General features: G+C 40.9%; 1 protein-coding gene across 6 annotated transcripts in view; it reads left to right on the top strand.

Annotated features, from left to right (window-relative positions):
• The window catches only part of KCNQ2 (potassium voltage-gated channel subfamily Q member 2), a 123858-nt gene extending 106322 nt beyond the window's left edge, over positions 1–17536 (top strand). For 2 of the 6 annotated variants that reach the window (XM_040437550.1, XM_040437549.1), the window contains 5 exons: positions 7007–7230; positions 8082–8190; positions 8276–8407; positions 16258–16381; positions 16622–17536. In XM_040437550.1, the coding sequence (XP_040293484.1) occupies positions 7007–7230; positions 8082–8190; positions 8276–8407; positions 16258–16381; positions 16622–17347 (1315 nt within the window). In that variant the 3' untranslated portion in view covers positions 17348–17536. Of the gene's footprint in view, positions 1–7006; positions 7231–8081; positions 8191–8275; positions 8408–12103; positions 12212–16257; positions 16382–16621 lie in introns of all 6 variants that reach the window. The other 4 variants (XM_040437547.1, XM_040437548.1, XM_040437552.1 and 1 more) reach the window with 4 other exon arrangements.
• The last annotated feature ends 6795 nt before the right edge of the window (positions 17537–24331 follow it).

Below are 24331 nucleotides of genomic sequence, written 5' to 3'. Positions count from 1 at the left end.
ATCGTGGATGGAAGGTATGTGTCACCGAGGTTCCTGGCCTCGGTGAAGTAAGAGCCAGTATATTATGTGTCAGCAGCAGCTATTGCTAATTGGCACCTTGATATTTAGCATGGCTGTCATAGCATCCCGGGACAGCTTTTACTTGGAAACATAGAATGTGTCGGCAGATAAGAACCATTTGGCCCATCTAGTCTGCCCAATATACTGAATACTAGGAATAGCCCTTGGCCCTATCTTATATGAAGGATGGCCTTATGCCTATCCCATGCATGCCTAAACTCCTTCACTGTATTTGCAGCTACCACTTCTGCAGGAAGGCTATTCCATGCATCCACTACTCTCTCAGTAAAGTAATACTTCCTGATATTTTGCCCCTCTAATTTAAAACTATGTCCTCTTGTAGAAGTTTTTCTTCTTTTAAATATTCTCTCCTCTTTTACCTTGTTGATTTCCTTTATGTATTTAAAAGTTTCTATCATATCCCCTCTGTCTCGTCTTTCTTCCAAGCTATACATGTTAAGGTTCTTTAATCTTTCTTGGCAAGTTTTACCTGCTATCCATGTACTAGTTTAGTAGCTCTTCTCTGAACTCTCTCCAAAGTATCAATATCCTTCTGGAGATATGGTCTCCAGTACTGCGCACAATACTCCAAATGAGGTCTCACTAGTGCTCTGTAGAGCGGCACGAGCACCTCCCACTTTCTACTGGTAATGCCTCTCCCTATGCACCCAAGCATTCTGCTAGCATTTCCTGCTGCTCTATGACATTGTCTGCCTACCTTTAAGTCTTCTGAAATAATGACCCCTAAATCCCTTTCCTCAGATACTGAGGTTAGGACTGTATCATTGATTTTATATTCTGCTCTTGGGTTTTTACGCCCCAGGTGCATTATCTTGCACTTATCAATATAAAATTTTTGTTGCCAGATTTTTGACCATTCCTCTAGTTTTCCTAAATCCTTTTCCATTTGGTGTATCCCTCCAGGAACATCAACCCTGTTACAAATCTTTGTGTCATCAGCAAAAAGACACACCTTACCATCGAGGCCTTCTGCAATTTTGCTGATAAAGATATTAAACAATATGGGTCCCAGAACAGATACCTGAGGTACCCCACTGGTAACAAGACCATGGTCTGAATATACTCCATTGACTACAACCCTCTGTTGTCTGTCCCTCAGCCACTGCCTAATCCATTCAACAATATGGGAGTCCAAGCCCAAAGACTCTAATTTATTGATAAGCCTTCTATGTGGGACAGTACCAAAAGCCTTACTAAAGTCTAGATAAGCGATGTCTACTGCACCTTCGCCATCTATTATTTTAGTCACCCAATCAAAAAAATCAATAAGATTAGTTTGACATGATCTCCCTGAAGTAAACCCATGCTGTTTTTCATCTTTCAATCCATGGGATTTTAGATGTTCCACAATCCTCTCCTTGAGTATGGTTTCCATTAATTTCCCCACTATTGATGTCAGGCTTACTGGCCTATAGTTGCCCGATTCCTCCCTACTACCTTTCTTGTAAATGGGCACAACATTTGCTAATTTCCAATCTTCTGGGACGACTCCTGTTACCAGTGATTGGTTAAATAAATCTGTTAATGGTTTTGCTAGTTCACCGCTGAGCTCTTTTAATAGGTTTGGGTGTATCCCATCAGGCCCCTGTGACTTATTTGTATTAATTTTAGACAGCTGACTTAGAACTTCTTCCTCTGTCAAGACCCCTGCATCAACAGATTCTTTAGTCTTCCTTCCTAACTGAGGTCCTTTTCCTTCATTTTCCTTTGTAAAAACTGAACAGAAGTATTCATTGAGGCAGTCAGCTAGTTCTTTATCTTCTTCCATATACCTTTCTTCTTTTGTTTTTAATTTGGTAATTCCTTGTTTTAGTTTCCTTTTTTCATTTATGTATCTGAAGAATGTCCTATCGCTTTTTTTCACTGACTGAGCTAATTTCTCTTCTGCCTGTGCTTTAGAAGCTCTTATAACTTGTTTGGCCTCTCTCTGCCTAATCTTATAAATTTGCCTGTCATCCTTGTTTTTTTTCTTTTTTATAATTACTAAATGCTACCTTTTTGTTTTTAATGATTTTGGCCACTTCTGCCGAGTACCACAGTGGTCTCTTCCTTTTTTTGCTTTTACTGACAAGCCTAATGCAATTTTTTGTTGCCTTCAATAGTGCCACTTTTAAGTAGTCCCATTTCTCCTGGACTCCATTGAAACTGTTCCAATCTGATAGGGACTCGTATACCACTAATCTAATTTTAGAAAACTTTTGTTTTTGTGTGGTGTGAATCAGTCACTGTACTTATACAAACCGGATTCCAAAAAAGTTGGGACACTATACAAATCGTGAATAAAAACTGAATGCAATGATGTGGAGGTGCCAACTTCTAATATTTTATTCAGAATAGAACATACTGTAAATCACGGAACAAAAGTTTAAACTGAGAAAATGTACCATTTTAAGGGAAAAATATGTTGAATCAGAATTTCATGGTGTCAACAAATCCCCAAAAAGTTGGGACAAGGCCATTTTCACCACTGTGTGGCATCTCCCCTTCTTCTTACAACACTCAACAGACGTCTGGGGACCGAGGAGACCAGTTTCTCAAGTTTAGAAATAGGAATGCTCTCCCATTCTTGTCTAATACAGGCCTCTAACTGTTCAATCGTCTTGGGCCTTCTTTGTTGCACCTTCCTCTTTATGATGCGCCAAATGTTCTCTATAGGTGAAAGATCTGGACTGCAGACTGGCCATTTTAGTACCCGGATCCTTCTCCTACGCAGCCATGATGTTGTGATTGATGCAGAATGTGGTCTGGCATTATCTTGTTGAAAAATGCAGGGTCTTCCCTGAAAGAGATGACGTCTGGATGGGAGCATATGTTGTTCTAGAACCTGAATATATTTTTCTGCATTGATGGTGCCTTTCCAGACATGCAAGCTGCCCATGCCACACGCACTCATGCAACCCCATACCATCAGAGAGGCAGGCTTCTGAACTGAGCGTTGATAACAACTTGGGTTGTCCTTGTCCTCTTTGGTCCGGATGACATGGCGTCCCAGATTTCCAAAAAGAACTTCGAATCGTGACTCGTCTGACCACAGAACAGTCTTCCATTTTGCCACACTCCATTTTAAATGATCCCTGGCCCAGTGAAAACGCCTGAGCTTGTGGATCTTGCTTAGAAATGGCTTCTTCTTTGCACTGTAGAGTTTCAGCTGGCAACGGCGGATGGCACGGTGGATTGTGTTCACTGACAATGGTTTCTGGAAGTATTCCTGAGCCCATTCTGTGATTTCCTTTACAGTAGCATTCCTGTTTGTGGTGCAGTTTCGTTTTTAGGGCCCGGAGATCACGGGCATCCAGTATGGTTTTACAGCCTTGACCCTTACGCACAGAGATTGTTCCAGATTCTCTGAATCTTCGGATGATGTTATGCACAGTTGATGATGATAGATGCAAAGTCTTTGCAATTTTTCGCTGGGTAACACCTTTCTGATATTGCTCCACTATCTTTCTGCGCAACATTGTGGGAATTGGTGATCCTCTACCCATCTTGGCTTCTGAGAGACACTGCCACTCTGAGAAGCTCTTTTTATACCCAATCATGTTGCCAATTGACCTAATTAGTGTTAATTGGTCTTCCAGCTCTTCGTTATGCTCAAATTTACTTTTTCCAGCCTCTTATTGCTACTTGTCCCAACTTTTTTAGGATTTGTTGACACCGTGAAAATTGGAATCAATGTATTTTTCCTTTAAAATGATACATTTAGTCGGATTAAACGTTTGATCTGTCATCTACGTTCTATTACAAATAAAATATTGACATTTGCCATCTCCACATCATTGCATTCAGTTTTTATTCACAATTTGTTTAGTGTCCCAACTTTTTTGGAATCCGGTTTGTAGTAAACCACACTGACTGGTGATCACTAGATCCCAAGCTTTCCCCTGCAGTAATATCAGATACCAAATTCAAATTTGTGAATACTAAATCTAAAATGGCCTCCTTCCGGGTTGGCTCCTCAACTACTTGCTGTAGAGATAATCCCAGTAGGGAATTTAGAATATCTGTACTCCTGCCAGAACTAGCTATTTTGGTTTTCCAGTTTACATCCGGAAGATTAAAGTCTCCCATAATGATAACTTCCCCCTTCAATGTCCTTTTAGCTATTTCCTCAACTAGTAGATCATCTAATTCTTTGACTTGGCTAGGTGGTCTATATATCACACCTACACAAGTTACCTTATGATTATCAAGCTGCAAGGTAACCCAAACTGACTCTAAATTGGTCTCGCTAACTTGTATTAAATTAGATTTTATGCTATCTTTCACATAGTCAAAGTGCTGGGTGGGTGACTACTCCCCATGTTCCAGGCTGGGTTTTGCCAGGCATAAAAACCAGCCAGCACTGCCAGGTGTGTGGATTTACCTCCCTCTGACAGTGGAGCTCAGGAGTCTGTGTGCTGCTGTGAATTGAGGGTTGTGCTGGGATTTGAGGTTTTAACCGGGCTGGAGGACTCAGGCCACTCTAAAGGCAAACAGGCCGCCTATGGACCCCCCCACCCCGCAGAGATGACTGACAAAGCATGGCTTTGCAGCACGGGAGGCTAGCAGGTCAGAAGGAACCGATGATGCAGTGCTATCAAATTCAGCACATATTAACGTCAGTGTTGGTAAGTGGCATAAGACAGAGGGGTGGGGGCCCCTTTTTTACAGTGGTTCTTTAATAAAATATTTTTTGTTTTTGTTTTAATGTTCTATCAGGCTGTGAAGTAAAAACTTAAGTACAATACAATAACAACATATCAGTATACACAGAATAAACTAGTATAGCATAAATAACAGATAACACAACAGAAAGGCACTTACAGGTAATGATGTCTCAAGCCCCTTGGGGAGAAGCAGACAGGCTGTATCCATCGAAAATAGCAATCTAAAATGTCTGAAGACCCTTCCTAAACCAAGGGTCACTTCCTGCCTGAGTTATTTACATAACCTGGGTAAAGCTGCCACTCACTTTTGCCACTAGATGGCAGTGATAAACTACACAGCCTATATAGATAACTACGGTATAACTTAATTAGCCTGTAAAGGCAGCAGAATTATAGTAATTATATTCTTGCACAAAGGGGGCAGCATTATATATACATGGGGGCAGTATTATAGTAGTAATATTCTTGTACTTATGCAGTAGTATTATAGCAGTTATATTATTGTACGGTACATAGATGGCAATATTATAGCAATTATATCCTTATACATAAGGGCAGAATTATAGTAGTTATATTTTGGCACATAGGAGGAAGTTTTATAGTAGTTATATTCTTCTACATAGGTTGCAGTATTATAGCAGTTATATTCTTGCACAAAGGGGCAGTATTATAGTAGTTATATTCTTGTACAGAAGTATTATAGTACTTATATTTTTTCATATAGGAACAATATTCTAGAACTTACATTAATTTACATGGGGGCAGTATTATAGTAGTAACTATCTTGTACATGGGGGCAGTATAATAGAAGTTATTTTCTTGTACAAAGGAGACAGTGTTATAGAAGTTATATTATTTTTCATAGGAGTCAGTTTTGTAAGTTATGTTCGTGTGTGCCAAATTCTTTAGACGTGTACTACCATAAAGGAGTGGATAAATAATAGGCATATTACCAGAAGAATAACTGCAGCATATTGCTTGTTATTCACTTTCATGCACCAGCTGATTATTTAATTCCTGCTACAAATTGCTTCACCCTACCCCACTTCCCCTTTCCATCATATTGCCTTGTTTTTCATGGTCCACGTATTTTGTGCCTGCTGAGCCCACCTGTCTTTCGCAACTGCACTCTACATACCTCTTTTTTCATACAACACTGATTTGCTGACTGCATGAACATGAAATCTTTTGTCTTCTCCTTTGAGATGTTCTGGCTTTATATTTGAATTTATTTTGCTATGATGCATTGTTTCAATTATTGCAACAATGAATGCATGCTCCTTGTTTATGGGGTATCCAACATATCAGACCTCACAGAGTGGCTGACCTGCAGTGGTGACCATTTGTCGTGAGGTAAGGGGAGAAGATCACCGCCATGGCCAGCGATTGGATGTAGTGCTCACTTGCCCCCTGTCAACAGGATGTTGATATTAGCACATCAGGCACACAAAGAGCCGGCTGGAGTGCTGCAGAGCCTGAACCTAGTGGTGGGCACCAGGTAAGTATGATCACCACTGTATGTTGGCCACTCTGTGAGGTCTGATATAATGTTGGATAACCCCTTTAATGTCAAATGTTCCAATAATCTCCAAGTATTGGAATGCTTTAGAAGTAACCCATTGGACATTTTTTTTTTTTTTCTAGCCTTCACTTTCAAAATAAGTACAGTACCTTTAGTTTAGTTAATTGCACACAAGTGAAACACACTCTGTGTGATGGATGCACAATTTGGGCTTGATCCCCAGACTTAACATGTTGTTATGAAATCGGCCTTATGTCTGTTAATGATCAGTTGACTTTAAATCAGTGGCCATCAACCTGTGGTTCCAAATGTGCATCACCTTGCATGTCCTGACAGCCAGAAACTAGATAGCCAAAGGCTGTTACTTTTGATAATTTGTCTGCCATCAGTCTTAGTTCATCTTAGATAGTTCACCTCATACAACCATCTAGCTATGATAGTTTCGGCAGACCATATCCAAGGAAAATGAGGTTCAGTGCCATAAGAAGAGGAAAATTTGTGTTTGTATGAAGTAGATTTAGTTTTCACTTGTGGAGTCATTTACAGATTGGGATTAAAAATATGTTACGGTTGTATTCTCAGGTGATATTGGTCACAGAAGTTGTCCAGTCTTCCATTGCATTGGTTCTGGTTGATGTTTTGTAGGTCTTGCTTATTACTGATCTTTGATCAGATTTTTTTTTTTATCCTATTGATCTATTTTACAAAAATTTATTTTGTGGATTATTGTTCAGTGTTTTTTTTTTCTGCTCAGCAGCCAGAAAGTGAGCTTGAAGGAAAGGGTATTCTCTAGTCCCAGAAATGTTGCCACAAAAGGAAAAAGTTCTCCTCAGTCTCAAGGGGTGCGTCGTTCACCGAGTGCTGACCAAAGCCTGGAGGAGAGCCCAAGTAAAGTGCCCAAGAGCTGGAGCTTCGGTGATCGAGGAAGGACTAGACAGGCTTTCCGCATCAAGGGATCAGCATCACGGCAGAACTCAGAAGGTGGGTATGTTGGGGAACCCGGAGTTAACCACAACTCTGTTGTTGAGTTGGCATGGGATATTAGATAATAATAAATTCTGGATTTTACAACTTGTCATCTTTGATGTTTGTTCTTATCATTTTATACTATTTCTTTTTCTATTTGTTAAATATATGTTAAAGTATTATATTAATATTCTACACATCCAAGCTTAAACAGCAGACGTAGTCAAAAGGTTAATTCCAGCTTCTCTCGTTCTCTAGGGAAATTAAGAGGTTCCCTTAATAGTTTAGGGTACTGAAGGATTTAATAAGAATATCCCTAGTGGTCTTGGGTAGTGGAGGGGTTAATGCCTGTATCCTTAGTTGTATAGGATAATGTAAGGTTTAATGTACAGTGGTTTAATGTGCTTAATCTTTGTTTACATCATTGATCCTTACAACCCTTTTCCAAAATGACCACTGATGGAGGTTCATGTGACCAGACTAACACTGCATAAGGCATTAGAAACTAGCTCATGCACTGTGTTAGTCAGTGGAGGCTGCCAATGGACAGGACAATTTTGGGAGCATATTAAACCACAGGACATCTGTGCCAATGTTTTAATGACAATCTATCACTAACTTCCTTTATGTGCTGCTCCCAGCATATGTGCAGCAATACGGATGTTTAATGCCCCTGTTCCCGGCATATATGCAGCAATATGGATTTTTTATGCCGCTTAGAGAATCAAAATTCTTTAACTAAGATTTTAAGAACAATCACTTTCCAGGACCCCTATAAATACCCAATCTTGTGACATTGTGCTATAATCAAGAACTCATTCACTTGCTTAGATTGTGATGTAATTCATGGGAGGTGTCTCCCCCAGCAGTCAGCCTCCCAGGAGAGGAGATTCCTGAGGACAACCGAAGTTGTAATTGTGAATTTCTTGCTGAAGACCTGACTCCTGGTCTCAAGGCTTCAATTCGAGCCGTGTGGTAAGTCTTCCATTGGCCACTAATACACGACAAATGAGACACTAGACTGCTCACTCACTGACCCATTTTTCTGTTGTTTTCTAAGCATAATGAAATTTCTTGTATCAAAACGGAAATTCAAGGAAAGCCTTCGACCATACGATGTCATGGATGTAATAGAGCAGTACTCAGCTGGTCATCTTGACATGCTTGCACGTATCAAAAATCTGCAGTCCAGGCAAGGAATCTTATCAGCTTCTTATATACTGTACACATAATAGTATGCATTTCCGACAGTACATATCGTATCTGGCCCAAATCCCGTTCAAACCTCTACAGAACTTGAGGTCACTAGTATGTAAAATATGGGTAGCCATGTAGCGAATATGTGCTACACCACTATGTTATTTAATTCAGTGACCCAGAACATTCCAGAACTTGTATGTACAATTCTTGATATCATTGTCAGATCTGGGTTTCTACATTGTCTGATGTGTATCCATGCAACCCAGAGTGTACCCGTGTGGTGAAACGCGTCTGACGCAGAGCTATTTCATGCTCTTTTAATGAGGAAAACATATTCCACCATTTGGTTTACTTGACCACATCCAGGATTGACACTGACTGCTACAACATTGCCTTAATAAGTTTGTGAATGGTAATGGCCACATGGAATGTTAGGAGGAGAGGTGGTCCACTTTATGTTAAAATCATGATGACTTCATGAGGGTGATGGTGGAGCAATGCAACTACCATAGATATTGGATTTTTTGGTAACATTAACCTGTCCAAATCTATCTAAGTAGAGTAGTTTTTGTCAAAATGACTTTATGCAGCAGCCAAGGGGGAGTGCGGAGAGGAGGACAGGAATGGTGGTCGTAACAGTACTCATGGTGGTGGAGTCCTTCTTCCCCACTCCCAGGGCTGGCACAGTGAAAAGGGGGTGCAGGATAGGAATAGTAGTTCCCATGGGGCACTTCCTGTTTGGAGTCTCCTAGGTGATGAAAGTGGGGTGCCCTTGATGTTGAGGTGTGAATGACAGGCAGGAGACTGAAGTAAAGTTAAATAATTTACAGTCTTGGCTGAACAGTAAGATATAAAACGCTTCCACACATGATGGAGGAACACAGTCATGGCAGAATAGTTCCAACAAAGGTTAGGCTAGGCTGTAGCAAGGTTCTCTATTCCCAATATCCACTGAGATGTAATTCCGCAAATATCAATTCCAGCTGAGGGGTGCACAACAAATCCAGAGTTTCCTTCTGTAGTAAAGATTCACAAGCAACAATACAAGGTACAGACAAATATAATAGGGTGAAGCACAGATGGTCCCTTGCACGCCCTTTAGCTGCACATAGTCCACTGAAGTTCACTGACTGAAGCAACTTTCTGACAGGACTGGCAAAAGTGACATTACTCCATCTACAGTCTCCTGCCCTAACTGCCCCAACTCTACAGTACAAGGAGGGGCAGACTTACTTTAGCTCTGCCCACCTTCCAGAAGGATATCTCAGAGGATACTGGATAAAAACACATGCCTCAGCCAGCAGTAACTATTCTTCCAGAAGGATATCTCTGATGATACTGGGTAAAAGCACACGCCTCAGCCAGCAGTAACTATTTAAAGTTACTGTTCCGTTATTTCTCTGCAAAAAGTGCTATGCCTTCTTTTACCACCAGTCGTGTCCTTGTAGGACAGGAATCAAAGTAAGCTTCCAGGAAGACAAAATGTGAGGGAAAAAGATCTCGACTTTCATTGGTTGAGGAATTCTCCTTAACTTGTCCTAGAAGATACAGTAGTGTCTTCCTATCACGAATAAACTTAAAGAGAACTTGTCACTATGAAAAAGCAAAGTAATCTGCAGGCAGCATGTTACAAAGCAGGAGGAGCTGAGCAGATCAATATATAGGTTTCAGCAAAATTATAGTCATAGAGGGAAGGTTGTCAATCACTCATAGGACCGACTCCTGAACTTCAAAGTCCAGAATGAGCAGGAATTTAAATGTATAAATTACAAGTTATACTGAATCTTTTCCCACAAAACTGTATATCAATCTGCTCAGCTCCTCCTGCTCTATAAAAAGCAGTTTGCAATTTAGACACAGAGTTCAACATGACAGGTAATCTTTATGTTCTCAATGCTATGTTTAAGACCACAAATCATCTTAGAATAAAGATATATTCTTGAGGTTACCTAACCCATTAGAGCCTTCAGCCCACTTAGTAAGCAGATTTAATGAGGGTTTTCTAGTCTTAAAATCAAATTATATACTAGGAGTATTTGACCTTCTGCACCAGAAGAGTTGGCATGTAGATCTTAGCACCATTCAGACCGTGTTCACACACCATAGGTAGTCTAGTGGTAGGACCCATGCCACACTGAGATACCTTGACGGTGGTGCAAAAGGGCTCCGTTGTGTTCCTGACTGGAATACATTGGCTAAAGTCTCAGTTTTTAACATCAGTCTGAGGGATTAGCCAGTGTGGTCCGCTGCTGACATCCTCCATTGTATGCATTTTTTGCTGGGGATTGCCACTAGCAACAGATCACATGTGGAGGAATTCCTCCCCTGGTTATAAACACGCCACAGTGTTTGGGGTTTTTGAGCGTTTCCTCCGATTTAGGCCACTTTATTTTAGTGATTTTTCTTTATATGTATGGAATGTGCCATTGCACAATTCTGGTAACATTCTTGTGCACCTGGTAGCCTGTGTCACATGGCCTGTTATAGGTGGGGCTCGCAGCCCTATCTCTTCTCCCACTACATGAGTGATCTCACTTTGGAGGTATGTGGGAGGTTGGCTGTGAGTTAGATCTTAGCACCATTCAGACCGTGTTCACACACTGTAGGTAGTCTAGTGGTAGGACCCATGCCACACTGAGATACCTTGACGGTGGTGAAAAAGGGCTTCGTTGTGTTCCTGACTGGAATACATTGGCTAAAGTCTCAGTTTTTAACATCAGTCTGAGGGATTAGCCAGTGTTGCCAGTTGCATATCATTGTGGTGCACCTTTTGCAGCGATTTAGGAGAGGTAAGTTGTTTTATTTATTTAAGTATCTTATCTGAGGTCTGATAAAAATTGGGGGTCTGATGTGAGGTCTGATAAAGATTAAGGGTCTGATATGAGGTCTGAGAAAGACTGGGGATCTGATTTGGGGGTCTGATGAAATTGGGGTGTCTGAACTAAGGTCTGATGAAAAAATATTTTATTTTTCTTATTTTCCTCCTCTAAAACCTAGGTGTGTCTTATGATCAGGTGGGTCTTAAATTAAAAAAATACAATATATACAGGTGCATCAAAGCCACATGTATCTGTCTTCTGTAACTCAGAGTCAAGATCCACAAAAAGTGGATCCAACACTGATAAAATGTGGCAGCTCTCAATAAAGACCATCAGAAGAACAATTTCTTGACTTCTGTCCCAGGGTGCTGAAGATATATCTCTGATGATATTTCTAGAAGATGATCTCAACTCCAAATCAGTTGGGTCAAGGGTGGCATTAGTCTTTAATAAATTGCAGTTTCACCACTGATTACACTCTGACCTGCATACATACAATGACTACTTCTGTGACCGGTTGTGTCTTGTCTCATATTGTGTATATTTTTCACTCCATCATGACGCACAAACCCTCTCTATACTTTCACACTGTGTTTTGTCACCTTGAACCATAGGAATATATGTTGATCTATATCCAGTATTCCAAACCAGGATATTGCTACATATATACATGCAAATATATTCCAGTCTTTCCAGCCATCCCAGACTTTGACTGGTGGTTTTGCAGCATCCTACACACTGACACAGCTGAATTCAGCCAAATGGAATATATTTCCAGTCTATTGAAAAAATTTCCCTCTTGAATTTTTCCCAACGTTGCTTCATTATGCATTTTTGCTGGTGTTTTGTTTTTCTATTTACTTTGCCAGGATAGATATGATTGTGGGTCCCCCACCCCCTTCAACACCCCGGCATAAGAAGTTACCTACCAAAGGATCAGTGCATTCTACCAAAGAATCACCCTTGTACTCTCCTAGGTTAGGATTCACCAAAATGCCTCTTTGTATGGACTGCTTTTTTTTTCATTTCTTGAAGGCGAACCTCTTCCAGTCCATGGTTTGTGATGGCATGCAGATGCTGGGAAAACCTTGGGAAATGAAGCTAGATATGTCTATTAGGGCATAGGGCCCACCTCCCTCTTATTAATGAGAACAGTGGCTTTCATTAGACATATGGGACCAAAAAATGCTCTACAAGTGTCCAGGAAGCCCAGTAATAGGGTATAATATAAGACAGTGAGAAATGGTTATTAAGTCATCATTAATAATTCAGACTCTTACATTGATCTACATGTTCAGATGTACAGGAACCCCTAGACTCAGCAATGACTTGGTGTAGGTTTAACAGGGTGAATCCTTTTAAAGGATCACTAAACCTAACTTTTATAATCTACAGTATGGTGTTGAAGAGGGTCTACTATGGGTTTAGTGTACCTTTAAGTTATTAGTTTTATACTTTGAACATCATATGAAAGTGAGATTTTGCAATCAAAATTCTGAATGAGATGGGAAGTGTAGCGCCCAATGCTTATGGAGAAGCCAAGTTGTCAAGGTGACCCACGCAGAAGGTAAGTGTCCATCACATAAATGGGTGAAAGGGGTTTGCTGGTATTATTTCTCTTTCTTTTTGAGCTGAAACAAGGTTGAGAAGACAAGCATCCTCCTTTGTTTTATCTGTTGCTAGTCTTTTTTTTCTGCTCTGGGTTCTACCTTGTTTTTGCATGCACGCATGTGGTCTAATGGAGCATGACAAAGATGGCATCGTGGCTGAAAATAAGCAGTATTTTTATGTTTCTTTTAATGCATTTTTTAAATTAAAAATGGTCTTGAGATTCCACCAAGAATTAGTCTATGGAGCGTAGCATAGAAAAACAATTAACAGTGCTCTGTTGATGGGTATGTAACCATGGGCATCTTGTTTGGTTTTGATACCGCCTTTCCATACTCTGTTATCTAGTTAAGGGGGGTTTCCTGCTCAGGACATTTCTATTTTAGTGACAATGTCCAGAGCAGCTCTCAAAACTGGAAGACTTCTTGGTTGCCAATTGTAAACCATGGATGGCATAGATGTCCATTGATTACAACTTCTATCTTTCTAGGATTTGTTTTAACTACTCCTACCCCAACTCCAACTTTACAGTGGGGAGCCATATTTTGCAGATGGGTGAAGTAGATCCATGGCTGTTATGATCTTAATGAGAATTTTGGACTCAGCACTTTGACTGCATAACAACCAAACAGTCTTCATACATTTTTCTGTTTACCATCTCAAGCCTGCTACAGTAGTCTTTTTGCTCTGGTTAAACGACCAATGCTATTGGCTGGATTGCCTTAGAATACCATCAAGCCTCAAAATAGAAAATTTCAGATATCAGAATTAAAGGAGTTATACTGCTGACTTCCTGTCAAAAATGTAAAAATGATGGTAGGAAATGCAACTGGGAGAGCAGACGGTCTGATTGCTAGAAAAATATGTAATTTGTAGCTTTCGGGACAAAGTTTCTTTGGGTGCTGTACAGTTGTCTAAACAACCAGACCACCAGTGATTCTATTGTCACTTTTACAGTATGTCCACATTGGATGGACACATTGAGGATTTACAGTACCAGTAAAGTTGATGAGAGCTCTTGAAACTTCATCCATTCTGCTGCAAAAAAGAGAAATCTGCGGGTTAAATCTTGCACATCTCTGCGCAATTCAGCCTCCTGCAATAATGTCTCATCCCTTATGATTGCTGCAGTTTAGAACGCATTAGATGTCATCGCAGAATACCTGGTTGTACAGAGACGGGCACGGGAACAAGCAAGGGAGGCCAGGGAACCTCTGTGGGAGATGAACATTCTTTATTTTATTTTAAATATATATATATTTCAAGTTTAAAGGGGTCGTCTCACTTTAGCAAATTGCATTTACCTTGTAGACAAAGTTAATACAAGGCCCTTACTATTGTATTGTGATTGTCCATGTTGCCTCCTTTGCCGGCTTGATAAATTTTTCCGTCACATTATACACTGCTAGTTTTCAGGGATTACAGCCACCTCTGCAGCGCAGATACGAGGTGACAGGCAGGGCTTTTCCATATAGTGTGCAAGCACGGCCACCATTGCTGAATTGCAGTTGGTCATAACCGCTGGATACGAGTAGTATATAATACGACTGAAAAAGGAATCAAGTCAGCAATATGGACAATCACAATACATTAGTAAGTGCCAAGTATTAACTTTGTCTACCTGTTAAATGTTATTTGCTGAAGTGAGACAGCCCCTTTAAAAATGTTGTTGCAGATCCGCGCTAAATCCGCATCACAGTCTACCTCAGCAGCTTTCCATGTGGTTTTCACGCAGAAAGTAACCTCCTCATTTAAGTCAGTGGGGATTGTCTGCATGAAATCTGTGCCCTTAAGCTTCCAGGAAATCTCACCAGCAGGATATATGGGGAAAAGATTGCTGCTGTCTTCCAAAAACAGCACCACACCCATCCATAGATTGTGTGTGATATTAGGGTTTGACCACATGGTGTGGTTGTTACATGGCCACAGTCGATGGGACTACACTTAGTTGGTCTGCATTGTTAATGGCTACTCGGCACACGCAATACCATGCAGCTATTGAAAATACAGACTAACTAAACAGTGCAGTCCTCATTACCTTAAATAGGGCCCGCTGCGCTGTACCCAGCAACAGCATGGCCCCTGTCACAACCGCGACGCTACCACGCTTTGTGGTCGTACCCTAACAGTTTAGTATCATTCACTTCCGTGGAGCTGAGCTTCTATACCAAGCACAAGTCATGGACAAATGTGTGGATGGTTTTGGAATAAAGCAGCTATGTTTTTCTTATCCTAGACAACCCCTTTAACGTAATCATGTAGTGCTGACACTAGTGTTCTCTCTCAAAATGGTGGATCTAAATTCATCAAATGTAGGTCAAGTCAAGATCTTGTTGATGTAGTGACACTGAATGAAAATGCACAATCTAACTAGGCAGCAGCAAGCTCTTTACTACTGAATAAAGTGATGGACATTTATAGAGTTTCTCAGCTCATACAAGGTTTATTTTGAGTACTAGCATCTTCTAGAACTAGGATGTTCTCGTACTTCTCAGCCTTAGTGTTATTATTTGTAATATACTGGCAAACCAAGGTATAGCTGAAAATATCCAGCAGTCTACAATTGGATTACATTAGTTGTGAGCCACAGTCACATATAATTTAGCGTATCCAATACACTATCTAGGTGTATTTTGTCCAAAATCAAAGGACTTATCTCATCTGACCCAGTGGTTAAAGCAAAATAAAAGTTGCCTGGAGTCCAGGCAGTTGTAGGCTGTTGCTTTCTGCCTTGCAGTATCCTGGCCCTTTCATCTTCTCTGCTGTCACTGTGTTTGTCTGTGTCCTCTCCATACTTGCCCCCACCACCCTCATTTAGTGCACGTGTCCCCATCACATATCATGCTGGTTGGTGGGAGCCACTCAGCATTCCAATGTGACACAGTCATAATGAACAGTATAAAGAGAACGGATGGAAGGTTTCTGTAGATGTCGCAACCTGGTTCAGTTGGAAGGTTTATACAAGAGCGGTTGTTCACTCACACTACATACTGATACTGATGCATAAGTCTTTCTTGATGTGACTAATGTTTCCAACTTATAGCCCTTAAATTTAGTTAAAGATGGAATTGTATGGGCTTCAACAATTACATTAGAATTGTTCCTTTGGTGCAAGGATGTAACATTCTGCTTCTACCATTGAAGGCCAGAGCCCAATGAAAATGTGAACATTGTGCTCTTGTATGACTTTTCACATCTGTCTGGGGCATAGTTTTTGTTGTTTTGTACTTTTCTTACTGCTATTAGATGCTATCTCTAATGTAGATTGGGCTATGGTGCTAGAACTAGTTTAATTCTGTACCACTTGATAGACTAGCGACACTTCTCTTCATTCACTGGAAAAGTAGCATTTGAAGTCTGATGTCACACTTGACTAATCTTTGGGCATTCTGGGGTATATTTGTGTTCTTGGTAGAGTGGACCAGATTGTCGGAAGAGGAGGTTCCATCACTGAGAAAGACAGGACAAAAGGATCAAGTGAACCTGAGATGCCTGAGGACCCAAGTATGATGGGTCGTTTGGGCAAAGTAGAAAAACAGGTGAGTTCTGTGGACAACCGGTATTCCAGAAATTTTATAAATGTTAAATTTAGCTTTACTTTATTAGGATCCAAAATAGTCCTGGAACCTTGCAGTTGTATTGATACTTTTTATATTTGTGTTGATGTCACAATATCATTCAGATGCCACCACATCTTAGTAATTACACACTGGGCATTCTTATATATATTAGTTTTATCTGGTGTTGGTTGATAGTATTAACCACCATGATTTTTACAGGTGCTGTCAATGGAGAAGAAACTAGACTTTTTGGTGAACATCTACATGCAGAGAATGGGCATCCCGCCCTCTGAAACAGAGGCTTATTTTGGGGCTAAGGACCGTGAGCCAGCTCCTCCATATCACAGTCCAGAGGATAGCCGGGAACAGGTAGAAAGGAACACCTGCATAACTAAAATGATTCGATCCACAAGCTCAATGGGCCAAAAAAACTTTAGCGCTCCTCCTGTACAGGGAACAACTATGACTAATTGCCCTCCATCAACATCTTGGCAGCAACAGCAGCCATGCCACCGACATAGCCATGGTTCTTCACCTGTGGGAGATCCTAGTTCCATGGTAAGAATTCCTCCACCTCCATCACATGAGCGCTCACTTTCTGCATTTGGAGGAAACAGGATAGGGACAGGTGAAGAGGGATCTGCCAAACACCGAGACACTGCAGCCTTGAGGGATAGTGACACCTCCATATCCATACCTTCAGTGGATCATGAAGAGTTGGAGCGTTCCTTCAGTGGCTTCAGCATCTCACAGTCCAAGGAGAATCTGGACGTTCTGAACAATGGGGCAGTGGCGGGTCCTGGCCCTAGCAACAAAGTTCGTCCTTACATTGCAGAGGGAGAGTCAGACACAGACTCAGATCTCTGCACTCCCTGTGGACCACCTCCCAGGTCAGCCACTGGTGAAGGACCATATGGCGATATGGGATGGCCAACCAGCAAATAAACAGTTGCCTAGAGATCTTTTGGACTCGTGTAGAAATTGGCAACCGACCGTTAATGTAATGCGCCCAGAATAAGTGTCTCCACGTCATATCCTCCGAAGAAGGTGCAACCACATCAAAATATTTATTAACAAACGTGGCAAAGGATTTCTGGTGGCGAAAAAAGTGTAAAAAAAAACAAAACAAAAAATTGATTGGTTGATGACCCCTCACTGGCCTCAGTGGAATTCAGCTCATAAAGCATTACACAAGACCTGCTAAATTCAAAGGGTTCATCCAAACCGCACAATGTACAGACAGGTTGCATCTTCCAGTGTAAAAGGCACTCACCTCTGGTTAACAAGGGGTGTTTTCAGGCAGAAGACCCCTTCTGTCTCACAAAGCCGATAAATACACTGACAACATTTTGCATCAGGCCATCTATAACTGCAGTTTAGACTTGCTTAAACAACCCAGTTTGCACTGGTTGTTCTTGATACATCGTTGCTTCACAACTGTTGACTTGGAAGTTAGGAGATATTTGTAAGCCCACTGGGCTACTTATAGACTGTTTTCTTAATCTCATGCATCTTTTATTCATTGTACAGCATTTGTATAGAACATTACAAAGCCATTCCATCTATTTTCACATTCACCAATTACAAATCCCCTTCTTCATTTGTAGAGTTTTATAGACCTCACATTTTCAATACCTAGTGTACATAGCTGTACAGAATAGAAAAGATCCCCTCTTCCTCTCAGAGTTTTCTTCAGGGGTACACTAGAATACAATGTTCCATTATACAATGGGTAAAGCTTTATTTCACGTTTATAAATCAATGTAATTACTCTGATAGAGACATATAATCTTCTATAGTCTTTTATGCATGTATGCAAGTGATACATCAATACTATAGTCCATATTACATTTTGTATGTACCCAACTCATCAAATTTCTCCATTTTTCTTTCTGTGTTTACCAAAAAAAGTCACTTTTTGTTAGCTAATTGAGCAAAATCTTTGCCAGTAAAGCTGCCAACCCACAAGTCCCATCCAGTTTACAGATATTGATGTCTCATGTGGTGCTGTTGATGTTATTAGGTTGGATATTAGTATCCACACCACCTAGTGCATGTAAAGGGCTAGTATAAACCACTAAAGCCCTCAATGTACCTAACTAACCTAAATGTATATATACAATAGTGATGCCTTACACTTTTCTGTGGTCTAGAGGATGCAGGTGAGTTTTTTTTACGATGGAATTTTGATATTTTATTTACTTAACACACCTGACCACAGTATTTCTAACAGACTTTATTCTAATGAGGGCTCATTATAGTGATATGCAAGCCTTTTCTAGATGTATTGTCTTTTGAAACATGAATGTCGTGAAGAAGTAATCATGGTTTGCCATCTTTCATTAATACCCATCTTTAAGCTATTCTATGTGATTGGTGGAGGTCTGTATACCCCAGGCCACGCCCCAGAACGAAGGAAAATTTGACCTTCGCTGACCTTACAGTGATGGCCTATCCTTATGCATATTTCTGGATATATTGCATAGGTGCTCTTTAAGCATTTGCCTTTAACCATTTGTCGAATTTTCACTGAAAGACCATCTTTTCTTCCATATGTATATACAGAACCAATCCAACCAATGAGACTTATTTTCTGTGGGGTTGACCAGGACGCCAAAGCATTCCCTAAAGGGGAAAAAGTATGATGTTTTTGTAAATACGGCTGTTTTCTATAGAAATAATTGACACCATTTTCTTTCCACGCTTGTTACTGTGATTGTAGCCATATGTAAAGAACTTTGCAGAACGGTCTCTATGATGTGGTTGCACCTTACAACAGAGGAATGCTTTAACAGGAGGAAGGACAATGGATGACTATAAGGAACCTTCCACATTTTAAGCTCAGGAAGGGTTATGTTGGGCGAGAGAATGCATCATATTTATTTGTTTCTCTAGAATTTGGACTGTAGGGGGCAGCAGGGAGAAAAATAATGTACTTTTTATATATATATATATATCTGGACTCCCAGGCTCAATTCTTTAGCCACGACTGCTGTGGCTGCCCCAACCAACTTTTGGCACATTGGCTTTATCTGGATTGATTTGCAGTTCTGCCTTGGCTTTTTGTTGCACTTGTTCTCTCCAAAGAAACTTTTTACATAATTGCCTTTTTTTCTTTATTTTTAAATCCCAGTTCTGTACGGGGCTGGTCATGAGACCTGTGTATATGGTCCACTTTGGGTTTGGTAGGAGTTGGGGGGCGGGGGCCATACTAGCTTCACCACACTGCCTGCAACTTGGCTTTACTGCTTCTTGTGCATGGCTGTCCCAATGCGATGTTCTTCAGCCTGAAAGAAATGTCTTGATGCTACACTCTATTTTATGTTATGCATTGTGAATTACCAGCCTTAACCCTAAAACTGCCATAACTGCATGCAACATCAAAGCCCCTTGCAAGCTTCAATGGCAGGAAAAAAATAAGTAAATGATCTTGTTTGCAGAGAGAGGGTACAGCTGCTCATTGCTGCTCACTTTGCTGCAAGATTCCTTTTGTGCAAAAGACTGTATTCTCTTGAAGAAAAAATTAATTTAGTACTTATAGACCTTCATGGCTGGCTCTGGTTGAACTATGCGATTTATTGAAGATTTCGTACAGGTTGTCAACTAAGGACTCTACCCCTACATATCTAAAGTGCAGCTCTACTTTTAGAGATACTTTTCTTGAACTATTAGCATTTTCATGAAGAATTTGTCCTTATAGCTGTGCAAGTGGTATCAAAACCTTGCCCTGATTGGCTGAGAATCCTGGTTACGAGTGGCCATAACACAGCCACATTTTATGCAGTTTTGTATTACGGCTACAAGATCCGGATCTCCCACAGCTGAACTAAATCAACCTTAGTTGACCGGTTGACATTACCGTATGGTGGCCAGGTTTGATACCCGCTGGAGGTCTGTCCATTGGTATAAGGAAGTTTCACATAGGACATTTCACCAATTGGGCAAATATTTTTAGATTAATCATACCGCTATTTCAAATCCTCCTCAGATCTCAGGATCCAAATAGTATTGGATAAGTTACATAACATTGGAGATTGTGCAAGAACCTGTGCACAGTATTAAACCCCTTAAATGCCATAGTATATCAACACAATGAGTGGTAGATAGATGTCAAAGGGTTGGGTCCTAATCTCTTCCCTGTTAAAGACAAGGTCATTTACGTTCTTTGGTATAAACACACTGGACCTATCATTAGTGCCACAAAAAATGTAATCTTTGGATTTCCCCAAAACGTTGAGAAGGTTTTCCAGCCTTGTTGAGTGCCTTCCCATACAAAGAGAGCCTTGCTATGAAGCTATGTTGACAGGAAGTAATAAAAAAAATATTTGTAGTACTCACGTGTATCTTGTCTTTATTCACTTCAACGTCAACTAGTCAGTAAAAAGTATGCACTAATGTTCTTCAGGAGTCTAGACCTCATAATAACACTTAACACTGCAGCTTTCCATAGTCAAACATAGCTCTCTGTTTTAGGGGACCTTGATAGCAGTTCCCTTCAAGAGACAACTGGCAATAATACTGCCAGATGCTAATGATAAATGATGGCAGTGATAACTGCTGAAGAACATTAACTGCAATTAAGTTTGTCAATGTCCACCTCATAGCACCATGCTATCGTTAGGTCCAAGTAATATGTTTTTTTCAATGGAACTAAGTGTCCTCTAGTGAGGAAATAGTTTCCATGAAATGTTGTGCAGCACATTTTCTTATTGCTACACTACATACAGTATTGTATTATTATTATTTTGCTACGAAACACAGGTAATAATTTTCCATAAACAGTTCTATTGTGGAGAATAAACTGCATTTTTTTAAATTTAATTATCTTTATTAATATATCAAAACATATTCCAACAAACAAGAAATTTAAGTAGGCACTCCACATATTCAATATGTTTTCCCCTTGTCCCTATTACCCCCAGGCCAACCCCCTCCCCCCCCCCCACCCTGAACCTGAACCTGAGAATAAACTGCTTTAACTTTCTTGGATTTGCAAAGCTGTTGTAATATTCAGCTTATGGATGATAGTAGACCAGTTAGGGTGCATCCTACGGAGAGCCTTACTTATCCTTCTTAGGCTCCATTCACACGTCCGCAAAATGGGTCCGCATCCTTTCCGCAATTTTGCGGAATGGGTGCGGACCCATTCATTCTCTATGGGGACGGAATGGATGCGGACAGTGTGCTGTCTGCAGCCTCAATTGCGGAGCGCGGCCCCGATTTTGGGTCCGCAGCTCCGCAAAAAGATAGAGCATGTCCTATTCTTGTCCGCAGCTTGCGGACAAGAAAAGGCATTTCTATGGCGGTGCCGGGCTGGTGTGTTGCGGACCCTCAATTTGCGGGTCCGCAACACACCACGGACGTGTGAATGGAGCCTTACTCTGAGTCATTCTTCTTTTGTGAATTCCTATTAGATTCTATTCAGCCATTTTTGCTTTAGATATCTCTTCCACGACTATGAAATGGTTAATATCAGCTACCGAGGACAGCTCATTGTCAATGGCTCACCACAAACCATAAATGCAAATGACATACAGTATGTTTCTATATTTTTAGCAGACCAGTAATTCATCATGATTGATATGGGCACAATCATGGCATCAAACTGCCTTTTTGTTTTAGGGTAAAATGGCCTTAAATTATAATTATTTGGCCATGAATATTTCATGTTGCAGTTATCTGTATATACTGTGACCATTATATGTAATTTTTAATGCATTCGTCAGGCGCTTGAGTGTCTGTACTTGTGAGTGTGCCTAATACTGCTGCTCATTCCTTTCACCATCAATACCTACAGTAATATCTGGTTTCAGGAGAACTCATAATGCAGTACCTCACTTTTTATGATTGCTCCATGAAATATTCTTCAAAAGGGGCAGGCTTATACCACAAATGGTCATTTAAATGTTGGGAAGTGTATATTATAGTAAGAGATGAGCGAATCGACTTCGGATGAAACATCCAAAGTTGATTCGCATAAGACTTTACGGAGCGAGACTGTGCTGATTCAATCAATTCTTAATGTATCTTAATAAATATCTCTTTGTAGCTGGAGCTCCTTTATTCAGGCATACAACTCCAAATCCCATGCACAGTCATAGGGTTAAATGTAAAATTCTGGTTCACCACTAGGATGGGCAAAGAAGCTTACTGTGATCTTGGAGGGGTTGTGCCAAGTATTGAAGTTAGTCACTACTAACTGATCCTTGGGTTCCGACCACTGGAACACCCACCAATACCAAGAACGGGGGTACCATTCTCTCATCTCTATGAAGCGGTGGTCTGACCCCCACTGATTAGTTATCCCCTATGATGTGGACTTTTTAGGTTTCTCCACTGCGCTTGTCACTTGTTTAAAACATGGGCAGAGATTACAAGAAATCAGCAGGGCCACTGAGGCCCGTCACAGTTACAATCATTTATGCCACAAAATTAGTGTCAATTATAACTGAAATGTATGCCAGGTCCTATCTGGTATAGATTTAAGTTTCTGGCGCACAAATAACACAAGATACAATAAATGTATTAATAGGCGTGCACTTATCTTATTCTGGCGGACCTTTTATGAAGGCTGGTATATGAAACACCAGTCTTCAGTAAATGAGCCCCAATATCTATAGAGAAGAATTGTATTAGAAAACCAGAGTTCTAACCGATATAAAAGTAAATAAAGGTGTTTAGATAAAAAGATATAGAGGGATGGGTGTTCACTTTAAGGGAACCTGTCACCTCCAGCAATCCCCTAATAAGCACTGTAATACATGTATAGAACACTCGCTGCTGACTGTAGATCAGTACATGTGGATACTCACCCCATCCTCCCACTGGTCAATCAGGTATTGAAGTGACCATGAAACCACTACAGGAGGGCACGCCACTAGGACCCAGAGACAAGAAATTCAAACCGTGTGGAATTGAAATGGAATCAAAGCAAGACGGATTTAAACAAAGACACAAACTTCAAACTACATGTATAAAAAAATATATTTAGACTGGAATAATCAAACTACACAGACAAGGAGCACTAGACATGGAACCAGATGCAAGATACATATGGGCACATTTAGATGCCAGTCTTAAAGGGTTTCTATCACTTCGTATGCCATAATTAGCTCTCAGACACTAGCGATCCGCTAGTGTCTGCTCTGGCCAACCATCCTAATATAAGAGCTTTTTGGGCAGCCGTTTTGCTAAAAAAATAACTTTTATAAATATGCTAATGAGCCTCTAGGTGCTATGTGGGCGTCATTAGCACCTAGAGGCTCCGTCTACCTTCATACACAGCCGCCGCCCAGCGCGTCCCTCCAGCCCGCCCATCTCCTGATGAATGCGATCCTCCGTGTGACGCAACGGACGAATTCTCGCGCATGCGCCGTGCGCGGCTGTATTCGGCGCATGCGCAGAGAATGTCTGACCGCTTCCCTGCTCAGACATCTCCACTGCGCCTGCGCCGATGACGTCATAGTGCTCCAAGGAACAGGCGCAGTGGAGATGTCTGAGCAGGGAAGTGGTCAGACATTCTCTGCGCATGCGCCGAATACAGCCGCGCACGGCGCATGCGCGAGAATTCGTCCGTTGCGTCACACGGAGGATCGCATTCCTCAGGAGATGGGCGGGCTGGAGGGACGCGCTGGGCGGTGGCTGTGTATGAAGGTAGACAGAGCCTCTAGGTGCTAATGACGCCCACATAGCACCTAGAGGCTCATTAGCATATTTATAAAAGTTATTTTTTTAGCAAAACGGCTGCCCAAAAAGCTCTTATATTAGGATGGTTGGCCAGAGCAGACACTAGCGGATCGCTAGTGTCTGAGAGCTAATTATGGCATACGAAGTGATAGAAACCCTTTAAAGGTCTAAGCTGGCAGAGGATCCGCCGCAGTTATGAAAAGGCAAAGAAATCAAATAAGAAAATAGCGGCTGCTCCTATAG

Source organism: Bufo bufo, chromosome 6, assembly GCF_905171765.1.
Source record: "Bufo bufo chromosome 6, aBufBuf1.1, whole genome shotgun sequence".
In the NCBI taxonomy this organism is placed as follows: Eukaryota; Metazoa; Chordata; class Amphibia; order Anura; family Bufonidae; genus Bufo; species Bufo bufo.
Note: the sequence above shows the minus strand (reverse complement) of the source record. Positions and strands in the feature narration are given on the sequence as shown.